Genomic DNA, 19,529 nt, shown 5'->3' with positions numbered 1-19,529 from the left:
GAATAATTTCAAAAAAATATACTGCAAATATCAAACGTGCCAAGTTAAAATTCTTATGTGATGACATACCCTCTATCCTTCGGTCTAATCCATCTCGATTTTGCCAACTTCTATCGCCAAAATGTCAATCGCGATCACTGAAACTAACCGACAGCAGTAACAACCCAATCATCAACAATGTGCAAGGGCCCTAAACGACTTCTTTGTCACTGTATTCACCCGACTGAAGGCCTTCAGAATCTGCCTACTTCTCTTCAGGTATATAGCCATATCATGCCGCCTGTAACGATATTATCTCACGGAATAACTACGCTGATTAACAAACTGAAGCTTTCATCGTAAGCAGCGTCAGACAATATCAACTCCAAATTCGTCAAGAACATCGATGTAATCGCCGGTTCATATATTTCATTAATGTTCTCGCAATCCCTCTCTTGTGGCCGCTCTCCAAAACACTGGAAACTTGGGGAAATAGTACCAGTTCAGAAACATGGGAACCGACCACTTACATCCAATTTTCGTCCTATATCCTTAACGAGCGTCCAATCAAAACTTTTGGAGCATATACTCAGCACCCACATCATCAACCACCTGAACTCGGTCAACTTTTTTAGAGCGCACCTCTTAAGCCCGATTCAAACAGACCCGGAATGCAGAGACGGGTGCCAGAACCCGTAGTGACGTCAGCGCTCCCTCCGTAGGGGTGGTGACGTAATTACGGCTTCCGGCTCCCAGATTGAAGAGTTGAAAATTTTTCAACTTTCTCCTTCCCGGGTCGTGACGTAGGTTTCCGTATTTTCTCCGCGGCCAATCAGCGCGACGCGCTTCCCTCCTCCGCCCTCCTTGCCACCGGCGTTCACGTGGTTCCGCGTGCGAATGCCTTTCGCTCCGTGCTTGCTTGCAAGAAAAGCTCCGGCGATGAACTTCAAGCCCGTATCCGACGCGAGGAAAGCAGCTCAAGCTGGAAAGAAGTGTGCCGCTGTGTTTGACGTACCCGAGAAAGCCTATGAATTAGTTCAGCTAGTTCAGCGGTACCCCTGGATCTACGACAGGTATCGTCGCGACCACAAAAACCGGAACAAGTGAAAGAACTCGATACTGCTTTTAATAATTTGTTGACACGGTTTCGGAGACACGGGAGGTGGTTGCAACCCGATGAAACGGCATCTCCCGATCGAAAAGACCATCAGGTTTTCCTGATGGACCATCAGAGTTTCTTGAAGGTCCATCAGACTTTTCTGATGGTCCATCAGGTTTCCTGATGGACCATCAAAGAAGTCTGATGGACCATCAGCCCACTCCTGATGGACCATCAGCCCATTCCTGACGGACCATCTGACTTTCCTGATGGACCATTAGACTTCTTTGATGGCCCATCAGGCTTCCTGATGAACCATCAAGAAGGTCTGATGGACCATCAAGAAAGTCTGATGGACCATCAGCCCATTCTTGACGCACCATCCGACTGTCCTGATGAACCATTAGACTTCTTTGATGGCCCATCAGGCTTCCTGATGGACCATCAGGCTTCCTGATGGACCATCAAGAAGGTCTGATGGACCATCAAGAAAGTCTGATGGACCATTAGCCCATTCTTGACGCACCATCCGACTGTCCTGATGGACCATCAGATGCGTTTAGATGGTCCGTCAGAAGTTCCCGACGGCGCCTAATGGTCTGTTGGGCACTCTTGATGGGCTGTCAGAGGTGGTCTAATGGTCGTCAGAAGTTTTATGTTTCACTTCGGTTCCATCAAAAGCGCCTTATTTCCCGGCCGTCGGGACTTTCTTTCCGCACAATGTTTATCAAAAGTGCTTGATTTATTGTTGCTCGCGGTATTCTGACGGCGCCGTCAGAGGCGTTTAATAACAATTGATATATGGGTCGCGACATATTTGCCAGCATGTGATGAGTCCCGGGCTCGCGAGGTGCTGACACAACTATGTCACGCGATTTGTCTTTACTCACTGAGTCCCCGATTCACCGGCAACTGTGCGTTCGTCTGCAATCACGCACCATGGAAACCCGTACTCACGGTAGGGTTCATCGTTTCGCATATGCTTCATCTACGCCTTTCATTACCAACGGAAGGTGGACAGACTTTTCGTCGACACATTAATTTTTATAGACACGGCACCCCCCGAGCCCCGCAACCGTTGTGCGCATCGGACGGTCGCGGTGGCAATGAAGTTCAGCTTCCAAACAGACCGCGCGGCCATTGCTTTGCTTTACTTTGCTCGAAGGTTAAATAGTCGGGGGAATGCGCCACCGCCTCGCTGAATGAGCGGCCCAAAGTCGAGGAGGCTCCGCAACTTTGCACGCTACAAAATAGGCGATTTGAGGCTATGTCGCGATAAAAAAAGCTGTCGTTGAATCTCGCGTATGATATATGATGGGCCGCAGCCGCGTGGTCAATGGGTTGATGTGATTTTTTTTATTAAGGAAAAGCCTTATATGTCTCGTCGTCCAGACGACCTTAAAAGTTCTTGAGCGGAAGCACGTCGAGTCACGAAAGGTGCTAAAACCGGCGACAGGAAAGGTAGAAAAACCTGCATTATTTAGTATTCAGCTGCACTAGAACCCTTTTAGACCAGGGCGGTCGTTAACGAAGCAGCTTCGCAGGGGTTTTAGACTGAATTAAAGTTTTCAACACCACCGCCACTATCAGAGATATAATAAAAATAAAAAAACACAAAAAAAAAATTGTCTTCCTTCTCCCGGGGGGAGTCGACAAGGGACCTCTCGTTCCGTATGCCGACGCGCTACCCCTGCGCCACGGGCGGAGGACTGTCGAGGGTCGCGTAAATTATGAGTTAGTCTTTAATGTATCGGCTACTGCCGACGCATCGGCTACTTGCGGCGCCAGTTTCTTTACACGCAGTCAACGTTACTAAAACACTCAGTTGGGAAACTCGCCGTCGAAACCTGGGCCGCTGGCGTCCACTGAGACCGAGCTAAATGCGACAACAGCGCCACTCTTTTTTGTTTGTCTGTACTATGGTCATCTCGAGCTTTTTGAAAGCCTGTTTTTGCGTAAAAACAAACGGAAAAGACTCTTTTTGTATGAAATTTATTGGAGTTTAGAACCAAATGATGGGCGCATGATGTTTTTATAATCTTTAGTTTGCAAGGTTTTGCGGAACAATTAATATTGTTTTTATAAAACCATGCCTCAGCGGGCCTTTCAGGTAGCACGTCCCGCCCTAGGTGCATTTTAACTTCAGTACCTCAACGCGGCGCGTCCGCCGGGGAGACGGGGGTGGCACTCCTGTAACCTCTACCGCTGTATCTGTTCTTAAAGCCAAATAGAAGTCACGTGCAGTTCCTCGAGTGGCCGCTGCGGGAGGAATGGTGGCGTTGTGTTCGTCATTAGCTCGGTGCTCGGAGACAGTTTGGGAGTTTCCCAACTGAGTGTTTTGGTAACGTTGCACGCAGTGTTGACACTTAACAGATTTCTCTCAAAAATGTTCTCATTCAAGTTCATACGCAGTGTTCGACACTCGACGATCCGTTAATTTTAATGTATACTTTATATTTTGAAAAACGTTCGCCGCTTATATCCGTTCGAGCAACTGCGTCTTCGAAAGCTTCGAATCCAAATCCAAATCCAGTTGTTTCGTGCGCTTTGTTGCCTCGGCAGCCTCACCCTTCCTCGTAGAGTGTTTTCGAGGTTTTAGATATTTCGGTAGGTTTCACTCGATTTTGCGAGAACGGAGAAATAAGCGACGTCCACAGGGCTTTATTTAAAAACTGCAATCCTTCGAATGTGGTCGACTTCGAGCGTAGGACGGCGTACAAGGTGTCTTGGGACGGCGACGCGAACACTCGAGGAGGCTATTACGACGCCGAGATCCTCGAACTGACGGGTAAGTGTGTATTTTTTACCATCCCAAAGTGCGACGTAGCCACAAGCAATCGCCGTTTTCTTTCTTTTTTTATTGCGACTGTAATTAAAAGTGAATATTGTAGACTGCTTATATGGGGCACCAAGCTAGGCAGATGAATGCATGGGCTAATACTTCAGTTGAGCGTGTGGACTGAACTGCCTTGCACGTGACATCATATGGCACCCTAAAAGCCGCCATTGCTCCTGTGCCTTAAGTCCGCGCTAATTTTGCTCGTACTCCACCGTTCCGAGTTTCACACTCCGAGCGCAGCAACTAAACGAAGCATAGCGTACAGTGGCGCAACACACCGAAGCTGTCGGCGAGCTGTATGAGCCACTTCCGACCACAGTTTTATGACAAACCCAGCATCTCGCGGATGCCAAAATTATTTTGAAGATAAATTAATTAAGGGCTTTGTAAAATGGTAAAATAAAAGCCCCCCCCCCCCCCCCCCAAAAAAAAAAAAAAAAAAGAAAGGAAAAGAAATCCGCGGCGACGTTAGGAAATTTTTACGAATGTTAATATTTGTGAAAGGTTTGAAGACTCGCTTCGACCAGATATGCTGAATGTTACTTTGACCGATCTATTTATTGACCATGCATGATGTTTAGATTCAAATGAAAGACAACATTCTTGAACTCGCTTCTCAAAACAAGAAACTCTCAAACTTGTCAGATATCGTGGGTTTACGTCTTCCAGCGCGAGACGGAACCTGTCGGTGTGCTACTCCAATACTGGCACACCACCGTTCAATAAATAGCACATTAATTAGATTTCAGGCGAGATGCATGGACAAACTTTTTCCGCAACGTTTTCGCTTTCCAGTCGAAGTATCTTTATTCGCAGGGCTGTGCATTCTACAAAGGGCAGCGATCGGACTGTCCTTTCATCTCGACAACTTTTCTGTCGCTGTACCATCATAACGCTACTGTTCGATGGGTAATTCGTTTTCTGGTGAGATTCGGGAACAAACCTTTTCCGTAATGGTCCTGGCTTTGAAGTCAAATCATTTTGCTCGCTGGGTTAAGCATTCTTCAACTGAAATGAGGCAGCGATCCGCTGCACTCCTCGTCTCGGCGACGTTTCTGTCAGCGCGAAGAAATGACTTGCACTTCGAGAAATACTCGGTGCAAAAAGAGCACGCTTGAGTGTCAGTCCTTTGGTGGCGCTTCTGTCCATTTAATGAACAGAGCGGCAAACTCTTGCGCTCCGCAGCACAAACTTAGGCGCACAATCGTGGCTGATTCAATGTCAATTCATGCGAGTCATATAATACATGGCTTGCATTGATGTTGCATCAGCTGCCATTGCTTCCTGACCAATTTATTTATTCATGATCACAAATGTACAGTAGGGGACAAAAGTCCCCAGGACGTGCTAGCTGCGGCTGAAACCCATTGCTCTGCCACCTGCCGGCGGGTCGCCTGGTTTCGAGATCACACAAAAGCGCATGCGCGTCCTACTCTGTCTGCAAACATGTGCGTTTCCTGCTCTTCTGCGGCACAGCACCTAACTAGGAATCGGGCACATGGTACTGCCTCGGACATAGCGCTGGCGGCTGACGAGCGTCTGCTATACATTTCAAAACTCGAGATACTGCCTGGGGCATTGCGTTGCATTTCGTCGAGTCAGCGCACCTTGCTTTATAACCAGTTCAGCTTATCGCTTAATTGAGCTGCCGTGACTTCTTGCTTTATAGGTGCCATGTCCGTAAGCACTATCTCCGAAGTGGTACCACGCGCCCGATTCCGAGTTAGGCGCCGCGCCGCAGCAGAGCGGGAAAGCGCACACGTTGGCAGGTACAATAGGACGCACGTGCGCCCTTCTGTGATCTTGCAACCAGGCGACCCGCCGGCAGATGGCAGAGGAATGCGTTTCAGTCGCAGCTTGCGTGTCCTGGAGACTTTTGTCCCCGACTGTACCTACAAGAAACCCAAGAGGAAATGGCAACTGAACTGGCCAGGCGCAAACAGGCAGCTGAAGCATCTGCAAGTTCACACAAAGCTGCTCCTCCCAGGAACATCAGCCCTTGTGCCCTCTAACGCAAAGCAGTTTTTGTGGAAATTTTGTCACCAGAATATCATTACCTGTCTATGTAATGTGGTACAGCCTATTTTTTCTGGGAGTGTCGAAAAGCTAAATCTTAGCGCTAATTAAATTTTTAGATGCGGTTTATGTCAGGACAAAAGCTGAAAGTGACGATGTTGCAAGGCTCTCAAAAGCAGCGCCAGCCACATATGGCTAGCAGCGACCGAAACGGGCACACAACTGACCAATCCAACTGATGCAGAAAGAGCTGGTCGTGCACAAAATGTGAGTGTGGAAAGCAGCTTGGGAATCCCAACACTCCGTAATGTCATGCGAGTCCTTAACATTTATACTTCCTTGGGATTGCTCTGTTTCACCACTCAGTCAAGACTTTGCAGTTTACCAAGCCTTCTTTATTTCACAAAGGCCAGTAAAGCAGTCGGGAGTGACAAGGAAGACAAAGAATCAGCTATATCACAAAAAAAGAATAGCACAGGGATTCAGTTTGATGCCGGCAACAATGTGTTGTCATGATTTGTTGATGAGGAATGCCATGCTTTCTGCCTACACCCCAATGTGCGTGAGTAATGCTGCTGGGGGCACACCGGCAGAGCTGCTAGAAACACTTTTCTCTGACTTACCCTGCTCTATCAATTGCAGGACTACCTGCGGCTCGGCTGTTGATGCGGGAGGTGCTGTAGGGCCCTACTGCCTAACACGTAAGTCATTTATGGCCTGACCTCTGGGTACTCGTATGTTTACCGTACTAACAGAACCCATGCTTTAGCATTAAAAAGGTAACTTTTTTAATGAACCTGCAGTATATGAAAGAAGTTTGCTGTGCGGTGATAGAGCCGAACATGTCATATGCAACACATGGCTTATATCTTGCATAGAGGATATTCATTCATAAAGGGTGGAAACAATAATGCTGAGAAAGAAGGCATAAACGGCAAAGAGCTCTCTACTCTACTGTTGTGGCTGCGCTCTGTTGCTGAGCAGAATGACCGAGGAATGTCCTTCCTACGTCATGACTACGTAGCAAGTTCCCCAATGTTGCTAGATTACCTCCCAAATAGGCTCCACATGCATCCACCAGGTGCACATTGAAAGATTGTTTGATTAGCTTTAAAATTAGTTTGCTTGTGCCCTTCAGCAAAGGACTGGTATTTTTGAGGTTATGTTGCAACCTGCAACTCATTAAAGCGATAAAATGAGCGCTGGAATTTGGTTTCTGTACCTCTTTCATGTGAAATTGTTTTTTTCAGTTTCTGACGAGGACATCCTTGCAAAGAATGAGATCGTGGATCCTAGCATCGGCCTCCAGAAAAGGAAGGAATGGTAAAATAGAAAAACTTTTCACTTTCAGTCAGTGTATAATATACATTAAAAGAGTTTAGGATAGTGCAGGGGTGGCCAGAGTGACATGGAGTTAGAGCCGCAGACAAAACTACGAAAGTTTAGAGTCGCTGGAAAAAAGAAAGTGGAGGGGGCTACTTTTAACAAGAAACAATATGGAGGGAACAGTTATTTCCATAGAGGACAAGTATAATGGGCGATAACAACAAATGACACTATGCATCAGAAGGTCCTTTCCACTGCTAAGCAAAAATTGATACACGATTCACTAGCCAGTCACTGCCCCTGACAACTGTTATGCGTATACGGTTGAAAGTCTTTCTAGAACAATAAAGGAAACGGGGTCACTCGACGCATCTATGTGGCAAAAAAGCATTCTAGGTGTATATATGTAGTGTGTTGCCAGGCTGCCAAGACTTGCAGCTCTTTCTAAATTCTAGAACCCTTTTCGTCTAGGGGACACGTTTTCCAGGGAGCCGCGAGCTGCACTTGGACCCGCAAAGAGCCGCGTGCGGCTCGCGAGCCTCACTTTGGCCACTGCTGAGATAATGTGAGCACAGTAGATTGAATCGATTGCAACAAGAAGTTATTAAAACATTATTGTAGCCAGGCTCTTAATTGTAGTTACAGCCAGTGCCTGGAAAACATTCTGTTGTCATGCTCACCTGATGCAACTAAGGGATTATGTAGCTGTTTCATGCAGATGCCATAAAGCTTTGTAGGCCCATCAGCTTCGCAGACGCCCATGAAGATAGGAATTCATGTGTAGTGCTGTCTTAAATTTAAAGGCCTAAATTTCATTAATGTAATTATTTTAGTGCATTTTCAATGCATCTTGGAGTATACAGTACCACTCTACGTCAACGACTGGTATATGTGAAGCTGTTTCTCGCTTTTGTTTATAACAGATCCATGTCGGGCAAGGTGTGCACGTCAACCAGGAATGCGGGCAACATGCGGCAAGCAGAGTGCGACTCCATGTTTTGCAAGATCACTGCTGCTTCCATAGGGTGAGTGGAAGTGCTTTTGGAGAGGTCGGTGACCGGCACCCTCTCCAACAAGGCAAAGGCAGCGAGGCAAGAGAAGGCGTTTGCCCCGCTCACTCAGCGCAAGGTGCAGGCTCTCTCATTAAGCAAGCATTTTAAAATCTTGATATGAATCTCACGAAGTCGCGTAAAATATTTCATGCTAAATTCGTATCAACGAAAGCGAAACAAGATTTATATTTTGAAACACAAGGAATGCATGAATGTGCATTTATTTATGGCAGAAAATATCTTGTATGCAATTTACACGATTCTAACATGCCCCCGACAGTAACACACGGTTATGATCAACCCACGAATGTTGAAAAAATGAATTAATGTCGATTCTACTGCGCAGATAAATGTCGATTCTACTTCGCAGATAAAATAATGACGGCTGAAGAACATACACTTTGTGGAAAACATTTTATCAGATGCACATACTCAGAAAGTGCCCACACTATGTGCTGTTGAAGCCCTACATCAAAAACTTGCAAGCGAGAATTCGGTTTCTTTGTCTTTCCAACCAAGCTCGCATGTCACCGTGGACCACACCGAAGACGCCACCAACATCACTCGGTTTTCTGTTTTCGCCAACGCAGTTACTTTGTTTTTTAGAGGTAACCTTATAGTAAAATCGGTTTTGCTTTTCCAAGGCTGAAACACCATTCCACGAGATCGCAAAAACAAAAAAAGCGATTTTGGATTCAGATTGGATTGGATTTGAAACGTGTGTTGATGGTGATGGGGCTGGCCACTTTGCACAGTTTTTTTTAGCATTTTGTTTAGTTTTGGTTTTTGGGTCCGATTGTAACATGCATGTAATTTTGAGCTCCAGTTTTTGGGTAAAGTGCGGCTGATCCCTGGCAGCAGCAGGCAATCAGCCGCCCGGAGCCTTGAAAGCTTACAGTCGCCGATCGTGGCCTCCTTGCCACTATCAGTTGTGGAGCACGCATTCGTATCAGCCGTCGCAGAGCGTAGAGGAATTCGGAACACCCAAAAATTTTCACGTCGTATACAATGCACTTCGGCCGGGGAATTTGTTAATTTGTTTTATTCCGAAATTCGTACCAGTTAGTATCACCGAGATTTTACTCTAGTAGGTTGCCTGCTAACACCTGGACATGTGATGGGGGTACCCCGCCAAGAATGAGTCAATCATAACAGATAATAACCGTAAATAATCGCACATTTGTATTTTGAACAGATAATTTTATTTTTCGTTCTAAGCAACAAACTCGAGCAAGTGCTCGAAGAGAAGTCAACGGAGAGCTCGATGCATCGTGGGCTATCCGGCAAAGCTGGCGTGGCTACGAGCTGTGCCGTTCGGGTGCATAGTGGTGGTGTAGACGTGTTACAGCCTAGCCATTTGAAACACCTGTGGGCTTTACGTGGACCAAAGCGGACTAAGCCGTCTAAGCGCCTATGTGTGAGATAAGTAATGTCAAGGTCATCGCGTTCAGGGCGAGATTACTCCAACAGTTGAGTATACCTCCAAACAGCGGCGCTGCTCCGATGTGTAGTGCAGCTACATAGCGGTTTTCGCCACGTCACGACTACGTCCAAGATCCCCAACATTGCTAGATTACCTCCCAACGAAGCTTCAGAGGCCTCCACCAGGTGCACATTGAAAGACTGTTTAATTACCTTTAAATTTAGAGCCAGGCCATGAATGGAAGATCTTTCAAGGAATGTGAAAGATTGTTTTTATATAGAACTGCATTGTTCTTTCTGGTGCTCATGATGCTATTTTTTAATTCTGTGGCGTGTCTAAGCTGTTACCACAGCGAGGGATGATAACCAAGTATAAGCAGTTTCCAACGTACATTGTCTACTTATCTACAGTTGTAGCTACTATTTCTTACAAGGTCACTAGCCTAGCAGTGAGATTTATAGACATGGGCTACCTGTTTTGTGCTTAAAAGAATCTAACAGAAGCCAGGGTGAGCTGTCTATTGGGAGTGGAACATAAATCAGGGTACTGCGGTACTTTTGCTTTCATGGTGATCTCTGAACGCTGTAAATACTAAGAAACGTTGAAGGCTTGTTAGGTACCAGCTGCCACTTAATTGCTTTTATTTGAGACTAATTTACCCTTGGTCTTCTCAAACTATGACCCTCCAGCCTGTATTTATGACGTTCTATATTGTTTTAAGTCTGAGCACTGCAAAAAATAATTACCCTGGAATTTCAATATTCCAGGCTGCTTTTCACTACACCTGAGGGAGAAAGGTACTGCCAGGCTGAAAGGGCAGCCCGGCACCAGAAGATACGGCGGTACCTGTCAGAAAAGCTGTCCAATCTCAAGAGAAATCACTACAAAGGTATGTGCATCTGTACAAACTTCCTTCATTAAGTAATATACTATTTTGGGTCTCAAGTTTACAAGCAATTATTTTAAATGATGGTATAGATAAATTATTTAGAGGTTAATATATCTAAATGTTTATGCAAACAACTTTAAAGTAGTCTGTTGATCAGCTGACCACTTGAAAAAGGCTGTGGGTTGCTTGGTCGCTACTGCCATCCCATCAGGCCGTGCTCGCTCACTCTCCAAAAAGTTGCATGGTCACACAATTACAATGAAGCATGTCGCTCTTACTGCCCCTTAGTCGTCTCTAGGCCCACTCTGCTGTTTACGTATGTCAATGGTCGTCCTGTGTTTGGACTCATTGCTGATCTCTGAATTGCCCTTGATATGTCCAGGCTCATCCCTTTGCTGCCTGTCCTTCCCCGATGCGTGGTCCCACCACAGACTGCCCATGCTGTTGCAGGTCTGCCATCGCTTGCACCCCATGTTGTAGCCTTTTTGCCCTTTTCTTCATATTAATTTAGCTTAATTTATATATTGCCAATACTATTGAAATGGAACAAATGTACTATCGCAGCCAATATGAGCTGAAACGCCACTGCACGTGGCACGCGATGAGAGTTGTCTCTCAGATTGTTCAGCAAACCTTGGTATGCGTTGAGGTAGAAACAAATCACTCTTGTGCTCGTTGCACCACTATGCCGTTCCGTGTCAATTTTCAGCTCATAGTGGCACAATGAGTGCAAGAAGCAACCTGCCTAAACCTCAGCAAACACAGAGGTTCACTGAAAATCCGACAGGTGGCTCTGATAGTACCACACGCCATGTGTCATGGCGCTTCAACTAATATTGGTCACAATAGTACTTCCTCAAATGTTTCTGGTTTTTTTGTACCACCTAGCCATTCCACCCAGCGAAACAATGTATGATTTCATAACTTCATAATAAAAATATCAAAGCAACGCAGCTTGTTTGACTTTATTCTTCTTAGTAGCTGCATTCGCCGTACTCAAATGTCGGGCTGGCGATTACCAGTGTGCAGTGGACAATATAATTAAATAATAAGTGGGATATGCACCTCGTCATGCTCCAGGCATGGCATAATTAAGTTTCCAGATTATGCATTCACATATTGTTGTGTTTTTTAAGTTGTGGCCAACTCGAACTGTTTCAAATTAGCCATGAAACCACCATAATCAAACCGTAAAAAAATAGGCGTCTCAAAATACGACAGGTCATTCGACCATCAGACCAAACCAACAGACCATCAGGCCATCAAACCATCAGGCCATCAAACCATCAGGCCAACAGACCATCAAACCATCAGGCCAATAGACCATCAAACCATCAGGCCAACAGGCCATCAAACCATCAGACGTCCCAAAATACGACTCCACCAGACCATCAGGATTTTCCTGATGGTCTTTTCGATAGGGCTTAATTGCAAATGTGAGTGGCCGTTTGTAGAGGCAGGCAGTGGTTGGCTTGCTGGCTGCAAAGAAACCGGAAAGGGAATGGGATGTTGTTAATAAACAAATGTGCTAAGCTTCCAGCTTTGAGGGCATGCTTGTTCACTACAATTGTAATGAAGCAACTCAATTGTTCATTTTCTTTTTTTTTATACCCAATGTTTTACCAGCCTCGGGCACTCTGCGACCGACAAAATCTGCTCCCCCCCCCCCCCCCCCCCCGAAACAAAATCCTGGCTACGTGCCTAGCTGCAACCATTGTGCGTGCGAGCTACATCCGACACTTAAAAGAGGTTAACAAGGTCAATGACACTGGTACGCGCTGTAGACCAGTTTTCAGGCAGTACTGTACGACCGCTAGCCTAGGGTCTTTAACACCCGTCACGCAGTAGTGAAACACGAACGACTGCTGGTACGATGCTCATCCAGATCGAAACGGGCAGGGGTGGGGATGGAACCCAAGATCCCTGGGTTCTGCAGCGCGAGCTTTCGTGCAGAATTAACTCACAAGCGGCTTGTAAACACACATCCTAGCTAGCACAAAGGACAAGGAAGCACAGCGGGCTTCCGTCATGCATGCACTCAAAGGAGCACAACACCGTGACCAGATTTAGTGGACCGAAAGAGTGTCGTACGAGCTGTACATGTGCATGCCATTGCTATTTTTTTATAGCACAGACGCTGTAAAATTTGGCAAGCATGTGACTGTTATGAAAGCTGCTCTCGTGATCCTGCCGCGTTAAAAGAATGATATAAACGTGCTTTCACTGCGGGAGCGCACGCTCCATGTGAGTATTCCTGCAAGCGACGCGCGGGCCCATGTGGAACGCCACTTGATACACAACATGAAAATAATCCAAAATAAAAAGCAGCACACCCTACCTGGCTCGTGACATTCGGAAGCACTCGAAGAATTCCCGGCCGTCTGGGTCTTCGAACATCTGTCTGACGATGGTGGCATACGAGCGTTTTTCGAGGCTTCAGGGGGTCGCGGACGGTCTTTCGCTTCTTCTTTTTCTTCGCGCTCCGTAGGTACTGCTCACACGCAGCCGCGAAAGTAGTCAGCCGACGCCAGTTGATAGTTCTTGCATTTGTGACGCACCCCACTACACAAAATTTCATAAGTGAGGCAATTCGAGCTTCGTAGCCAGGATCCTGCGGAGACGACGCCATCACGAAACAAAGCGAGTGCCGCCGGTGCCGTTCTAGACGGAGCGCACCGGCGACGACCCGGCTTGACGACAGCCGCTGATTGGTTGCCTGGGGAGCCGCCGTGACGTCAGCTCCCGTATATACGCGGCCCGTGCCGCACGCCGGGCGCGTCGTTCAAATCAAACCGTGACGTCAGCTCCCGTATACGGGAGCCGGAAGTGATTACGTCAGTACGGGTTCCGGCTCCCGGGTTCCGTATTCCGAGTCTGTTTGAACCGCGCTTTAGATGCCCGTTTCCGGCTTGAGCGCCGTCGGCGTAACCGATGTCACCCCAAGGTCATGTGCCCCCAAGGTCACCCCAAGGTCACGTGACCCCTCCCAAGGTCACCCAAGATCACGTGATCCCTTCCAAGGTCATCTCAAGGTCACTTGACCCAAGGTGACCCCCACGCCCCCCCCCCCCAAGGTCACGTAACCCCCGAGGTCACGTGACCCCTTTCAAGGTCACGTGACCCCTTCCAAGATCACCTCAAGGTCACGTGACCCCCAATGTGACCCCCATTTAACCCCCCAAGGTCACGTGACCCCCCCGACCCCCCTCTTCGAAGTCACGCGACACCCCCCCCCCCGAGGTCACGTGACCCCCTTCCCCTGAGGTCAGGTGACCCCCCCGGAGCATATTAAAGAATGAGGGGAAGTGGAGGAGAAGGAGGAGGAGGAGGAGGGGTGTACCCTCCCTTCAGTACCCTTCCCTCCTCCTCCTCAAGAGCTGCGCTCCAATTCGGCGTTGCAGGGAGTTGCAAACGGCTTTCACCTTTTTTACTCTCACCAACACGGTTCCCTAAAAAATCGCTCTTCCAAAACCCAGCTTGCCGAATTCACTCATGACCTACGCATTAATATGAATAACAATCATCAAACAGACGCCATATTCCTAGACTTCTCCAAGGCTTTCGACCGAGTACCTCATAATCGCCTCTTCTCTAAGCTTTCAAGGCTCGGTATTGACACAACTCTAATTTCTTGGATCCGAGATTTTTTTACGTCGCGAGTTCAGTTTACCATAGCTACCAATCATCAATCACCCCTTGCTAACGTAACATCAGGCGTCCCCCAGGGAGCAGGACTTTCCCTACTCCTATTTTTCATATATATACATGATCTTCTGCATAACATCGACTCAGAAATTAGGCTGTTCGGAGATGATTGCGTTGTTTACCTTCCAGTTGGAAACTGCTCAGATCATATCGCACTGCAGAGGGATCTATCAGGAATTAACACTTGGTGGGATCAATGGCTTAGGCCTCTTAACTACGAGAAGTACAAACTTGTATCATTCACGAGGAAAAAATCTACTCTTTCTTACTCATACTCACTTGATGGCGTTTCAATTGGCTCTACTTCCTCATACAAGAACCTCGTTATTTATCTGGCTTCTACACTTTCTTGGATTCAACATATCGACGTCATCACTGCTGATGCTTCACGGACTCTCGGCTACTTTAAGCGGAATCTAAAATCAGCACCTTTTCATCTAAAGCAAATAGCGTGCACTACGTTCGTCCGCCCCAAGCTGGAGTACGCCTCGCCCATCTGGCATCCGTCACGAGCTTACCTCAGCGGCAGTCTGGAAGAAATTAAAAATCGTGCAGCCCAATTCATTTCATCAGCATACTCCCGCGACACCAGCGTGACACAGCTTAAACTTACTCTCAAGCTTCCACTGCTCTCTGACCGCAGAATACTCTCTCGATTATGTCTCTAACGTACATTTTACCACACCAGCACCGACTTACCTGACTCCCTGATATCAACTCCTGACAGAATTTCGTCACGCCTCAATCACAGCCGTTGCATTAAATGCATAAGAGGCAAAACGCTAGCCTTTAGTACGTCATTCTTTCCTCATGCCATAACTATCTGGAACTCTCTTCCTGAAACAAATCATCCTTATTATTGACCAATCCACTTTTCCATAATGAGTGATTGCACATATCCAATAAATTTTAACAATTTTAACATGCATTACTGTGAATATTTATTTTACATAATTTTTTGTGTTCTATTTTTGTTTATATGTTCTGTATTACCCCATAAGCTTCCCCCCTTATGCAAAGCCCCACGGGGCCCTTAAGGAGAAGTAAATTAAATAAATGAAATGAAAAACTGTGCGATTTCGCCGCCATGGACAAGCTTTTTATCCATGGTGATTTGTCTGTTTGTGGCCAGAAGGTCACCATTGAATCGCTGGCACCTCGAGTATCTTTTGCGTTTGCGGTAAAATATATAAAAACATTCTAAGCCCCTCAGTAGGCTTGCAAGCTATTGTAAAGCAGGTAGGTACAGTTGTTTGGATCGAACTTCATCAAAATACGGATGAGGGTTCGAATTCACTTTGTACAGTTCGCTATGGACGTCGCCCTCGATGTTAGGTTTGAAGAAAACAACCAACAACTTCCGGTGATACGCTGGTAAACCCTTGTTTCTATGTTCAAGTGATTTTAGTGCACAAACTACTTGAGACCACCGTCACGGGGTCACTGCCGCCGTCACAAGCCCCGGTTAACCCCCCCCCCCCTCTCCCCCCCCCCCCCCCCCAAAAAAAAAAGTGAAGAATTGTTATAATTAAACGTTACCTCTGTGATAAAAAAGGCATTCTGAACAGTCACAATCTGGCCGCGGCGCCCCCGTTCTAGCAGATCCGTAGATCCGTAGAATGTGTGTTTGCTCGAATTCACAATGATTCTGAAGGAAGCGGAGAGTCAATATTATTTGTGCAATTTTCATGTTTCGTTTTACTTGCTTTTTCCGACCAATCTATCGGTGAGGCCCTGAGCTCAGGTCTTTGCTTAAATTAGTATCTGGAAGTTAGGAGAATCACATTTGATAATTTGTGCCACGACATTTGAATCTGCTGTTGTTTGAAATAAATATAAATCAGATTCACTATTTAGACTAAGAAATAAAACAAACAGTTTCTAAGCAAACTCTACGTTTCTTCGCTAGGGGAGGCGACACTTGCGGCGATTTATTTTTAAATTTTCTACAGTGGGAGGGTGTGATGCGCGTTTAGGATAAGAACATATGTTACAAAATTTTGCGTTTCATCTTGCGGATGAAGAATACTGCTCGCCATTAGGGCATTTCAATGTTCTTCTTTTTACCTTATCTTGTTGCGGCACTGGTGAATTTTGATTGTTTAGTTGAGCTGAATGAGAAAGCGAATCAAGCTACTTTGTCGACGAGAGCCAAGCAGCGGAATGACCTCCTTTTGGAGCTTCTCGATATTGCGATATGCTTGCTTTTACTGTAGCTGACCTTTCATTGTTTGCACGCCTATAAGATATAAACTAGTTGCTCAAACTCAGCACGTCACAATAAGAAGAAAACAATGCTCAACAATCGAGAAAAAGCTTGACATCCAGGAACACCTGCCATTTAATGCATCTCCCAAGAAAACAGATATGTTTGCACCTGTTTAGAGGTTATGCCTCGTCAGATTTTGGTTGCCCTTTAAAGTCAACAAGAAACCGAGTGGAATGAGCGCGCTGGACTCAGAACAGACCTTCTGAAGAATTGAATGCACTGGCTACTTGACGACGAAACGTAGAAGATTCCAAGGTACGTTAAGTCTTTAGGCGATATTTTTGCTGAAAACATGAAGAACAACCTAGGATCTTAGGAACTTGTTTATAAATTACGTATACTCTTTTTCATTTGTAGAAAGCGGTCTATAAATATCTAAGGAGGACCTCACTCAACATTCGCTTTTTGTTATCACTTCAGTTAAAAAAAATGTTTATCATGAATCGAAGGATTGCAACACTGATCTTCGTGGTGACAACGTTTGCCAGCTCAAGGACTGCGGAAGACAAAGGTATTATGCGTCAATTTGCAAGTAGACTATGATGATTTATTGAGCACGATTTAGTCATTTCATCTTTAAAAAAAAAAAGAAAAACAATCTTACATTGACGCGTTGGTAGTCGCGTTTTCGGGAGACGGCTCTGTCATTAATGAAGTGAATAACGGGGAAGCGAATCCAGGAGGAATCAGTTGTCAATCTAAGCTTCTACAACGCAGATCGTAACTTGTAATTCCGAGATTCTTGCTTCGTGATTCGCTCTTCGGCGAGCTCATTGGCCAATGCAGCAATATAAATTGCTGCAAACCGATCATAGGGTTATTCAGATTTGCCACGCTCCAGATTTCTTTAACTTTCAGTGTACGGACTCTACGGTAGTTGTTTTGAAAGGCAAGTGGATGACATGTGTCTAGCTTGTCACAAACAAGACATGGTGGTTATGCGTCCTTTCATTGGCTGTCGAGAACGATGACTTCGAGGATATTAACACAATTGATGTTTGGTCCACGGGGTGTATTTTCGCCAATTTGTTGGCATACTAGACGTAACATTGGGTGAATCAGATAATGTGAACCATTAATCAGACGATATTGAGTGCACACTTCATTACCAAAACGTTCGTGTCCTGAGGAGAAAAAAATTTTTTTTTTAATTTATGGCTGAAGTTGCTGTCAACTTATACATTGTTTTCTGCCTTACTGAGATTTGTCTAGAGGACAATATCGCTAGCTCTCAACATTTACTTCCGTGTTACTCAGTATTTCTGGAATATCGTTATTATGTTAGCACTGGACAGATATATGCAGGCGGTGCTCTAACGGCCGGGGACGTTTCCCTGTTTGCATTGAGAACGTATAACTGCTAGTTTCACTCGCAATGCGTATGGATCTGGGTTACGTCCTGCGACGGGCTTATTTATTTGATTCGAAATTACTATTTTCGGCCACACACTGACTCAGAAGTTGTTCACGTCATTTTAAAAATTTAGAACAACATCTGAACATAACGAAGATTCTTGTACAAATATATAGGGACTTTAAGCAGCAAGGCATTAACTGGCTGGCAGGTTATAACTCACCAGCGCACGATGTCAGCTGCCTGAAAATCTCAAGTCCCCTTTGGATTTCATTCATCTTAATTCATTTGAACAAAAAGACACGATCCAGAATTCAGCGGGAAGAAATCTCGACATTACATTAGTGTCTTCACGAATCTGTTTTATTTTGTATATCGTCAACCCCTTAAATAAATACCTAATGTACAGTAGTGGTGATTAGGTTTATATGTATAAATAGCTTTATTGCTAAGACTGCAAGCCGATCCTAAATGAGGGGTGTGTGGATTCAGCTGTTGAAGCACTTACAAAAGTAGTGTTGAACGAGATTGACAGCTATGTGCCTATGATAAGCTGAGCTGAGCTGAGGCGCTGCTTGCGACGTAGGATTTACTATCGCTGACTGAAAAATCCGGGCTGGACAAGTACGCAAATTTAGTGAAGGTCGTGCTTCGGCGGAGGGGCTCTTTAGTCAAGACGAAGGTTTGCGTTTGGCTAGGCTTGAGTCGGATACGTATACCAGGCCCGAAATCTTTGGAAATGTGCAGCGTCAAAAAGAAACCCGCTGGTATTGTGGTCCTGATACAAGATAGTTTTGGTAATTCAAATGATCTAAGTAAATTGCAACGTGTTTCCAGATGATTTGAAATCCTGTTTTTCGTCAACAGCAATCCATGGCGAGAGTTCAACGTGTCTAGGCGCATCGGAATTTCTATATTTTACTCCCATTGACGAAGTCGAAATGTTGGAAAGCATTCGTAGTATGAAATTGAAACTGTCTGCAGGCGGCAGATGAAATTCCCAGTTTTATTATAGAAGTCTGTGCTGAACTTGTTTTAATTTTTTGAACATCTACTTTGCTGAACATATTTTAACTTCTCTCTATGTACGGGAATATTTACGTCTATCTGAAAACGTTCTGTAGTTTTTCCGATTTATAAATCAGGCGTTTCTAGCATTTGTAAACTATTCCCCTTTTTAATTGCTCTGTTTTTGTTTTATATTAGGCTGTACAAATGTCTCGACTGGTATTCCAGCCAAAAGATAAACCACGAGGAGCATCGGTGTTTGAAGCGCAAGTCAGTGGATACGAAATTGTGCCTTTCCTTGGATTGTACCAATCCGTTCGTTTGTGACAGTGAGCATGTTGATATAATATACGTTGACATGTTGAAATTCTTCAATAAGGGTGAGGGCTAGTCCAACGCATTAACGGGAGCCTCAATCAGGTGCTTAAAAGAATGCGCAAGGACAAGCCTAATTCTTGGAACAAATATTTAGCCCATTTCTCTTCGTGTACCGCGAGGTTCCTCAAGCAAGTATGGGGTTCCCCCTATTTGAACTCATCTACGGCCAAGCAACGTATGGATATTTGCTTG

General features: G+C 45.6%; 1 protein-coding gene and 1 long non-coding RNA gene across 4 annotated transcripts in view; both read left to right on the top strand.

Moving 5' to 3' along the window:
• Positions 1-3,665: 3,665 nt before the first annotated feature.
• LOC121835972 lies at positions 3,666-11,430 on the top strand. Of its 3 annotated transcripts, none has more exons than XR_006077739.1 (6): positions 3,666-3,866; positions 6,576-6,634; positions 7,184-7,256; positions 8,183-8,284; positions 10,502-10,623; positions 11,006-11,430. It is a non-coding gene; the product is annotated as an uncharacterized LOC121835972 (long non-coding RNA). The 3 variants fall into 3 exon arrangements; XR_006077740.1 differs by lacking the exon at positions 3,666-3,866 and adding an exon at positions 6,419-6,495; XR_006077741.1 differs by lacking the exon at positions 3,666-3,866 and adding an exon at positions 6,426-6,491.
• Positions 11,431-16,997: 5,567 nt separating this feature from the next.
• Positions 16,998-19,529, top strand: part of LOC115316166 (neprilysin-1-like) — a 146,462-nt gene continuing 143,930 nt past the window's right edge. The window contains exon 1 of the mRNA XM_040216205.1: positions 16,998-17,108. Within this exon, the coding sequence (XP_040072139.1) occupies positions 17,027-17,108 (82 nt within the window). The 5' untranslated portion in view covers positions 16,998-17,026. The remainder of the gene's footprint in view (positions 17,109-19,529) is intronic.

Source organism: Ixodes scapularis, unplaced genomic scaffold (genome assembly GCF_016920785.2).
Source record: "Ixodes scapularis isolate PalLabHiFi unplaced genomic scaffold, ASM1692078v2 PGA_scaffold1__304_contigs__length_218370807, whole genome shotgun sequence".
Lineage (NCBI taxonomy): Eukaryota > Metazoa > Arthropoda > Arachnida > Ixodida > Ixodidae > Ixodes > Ixodes scapularis.
This window is presented reverse-complemented; position numbering and strand designations above follow the sequence as displayed.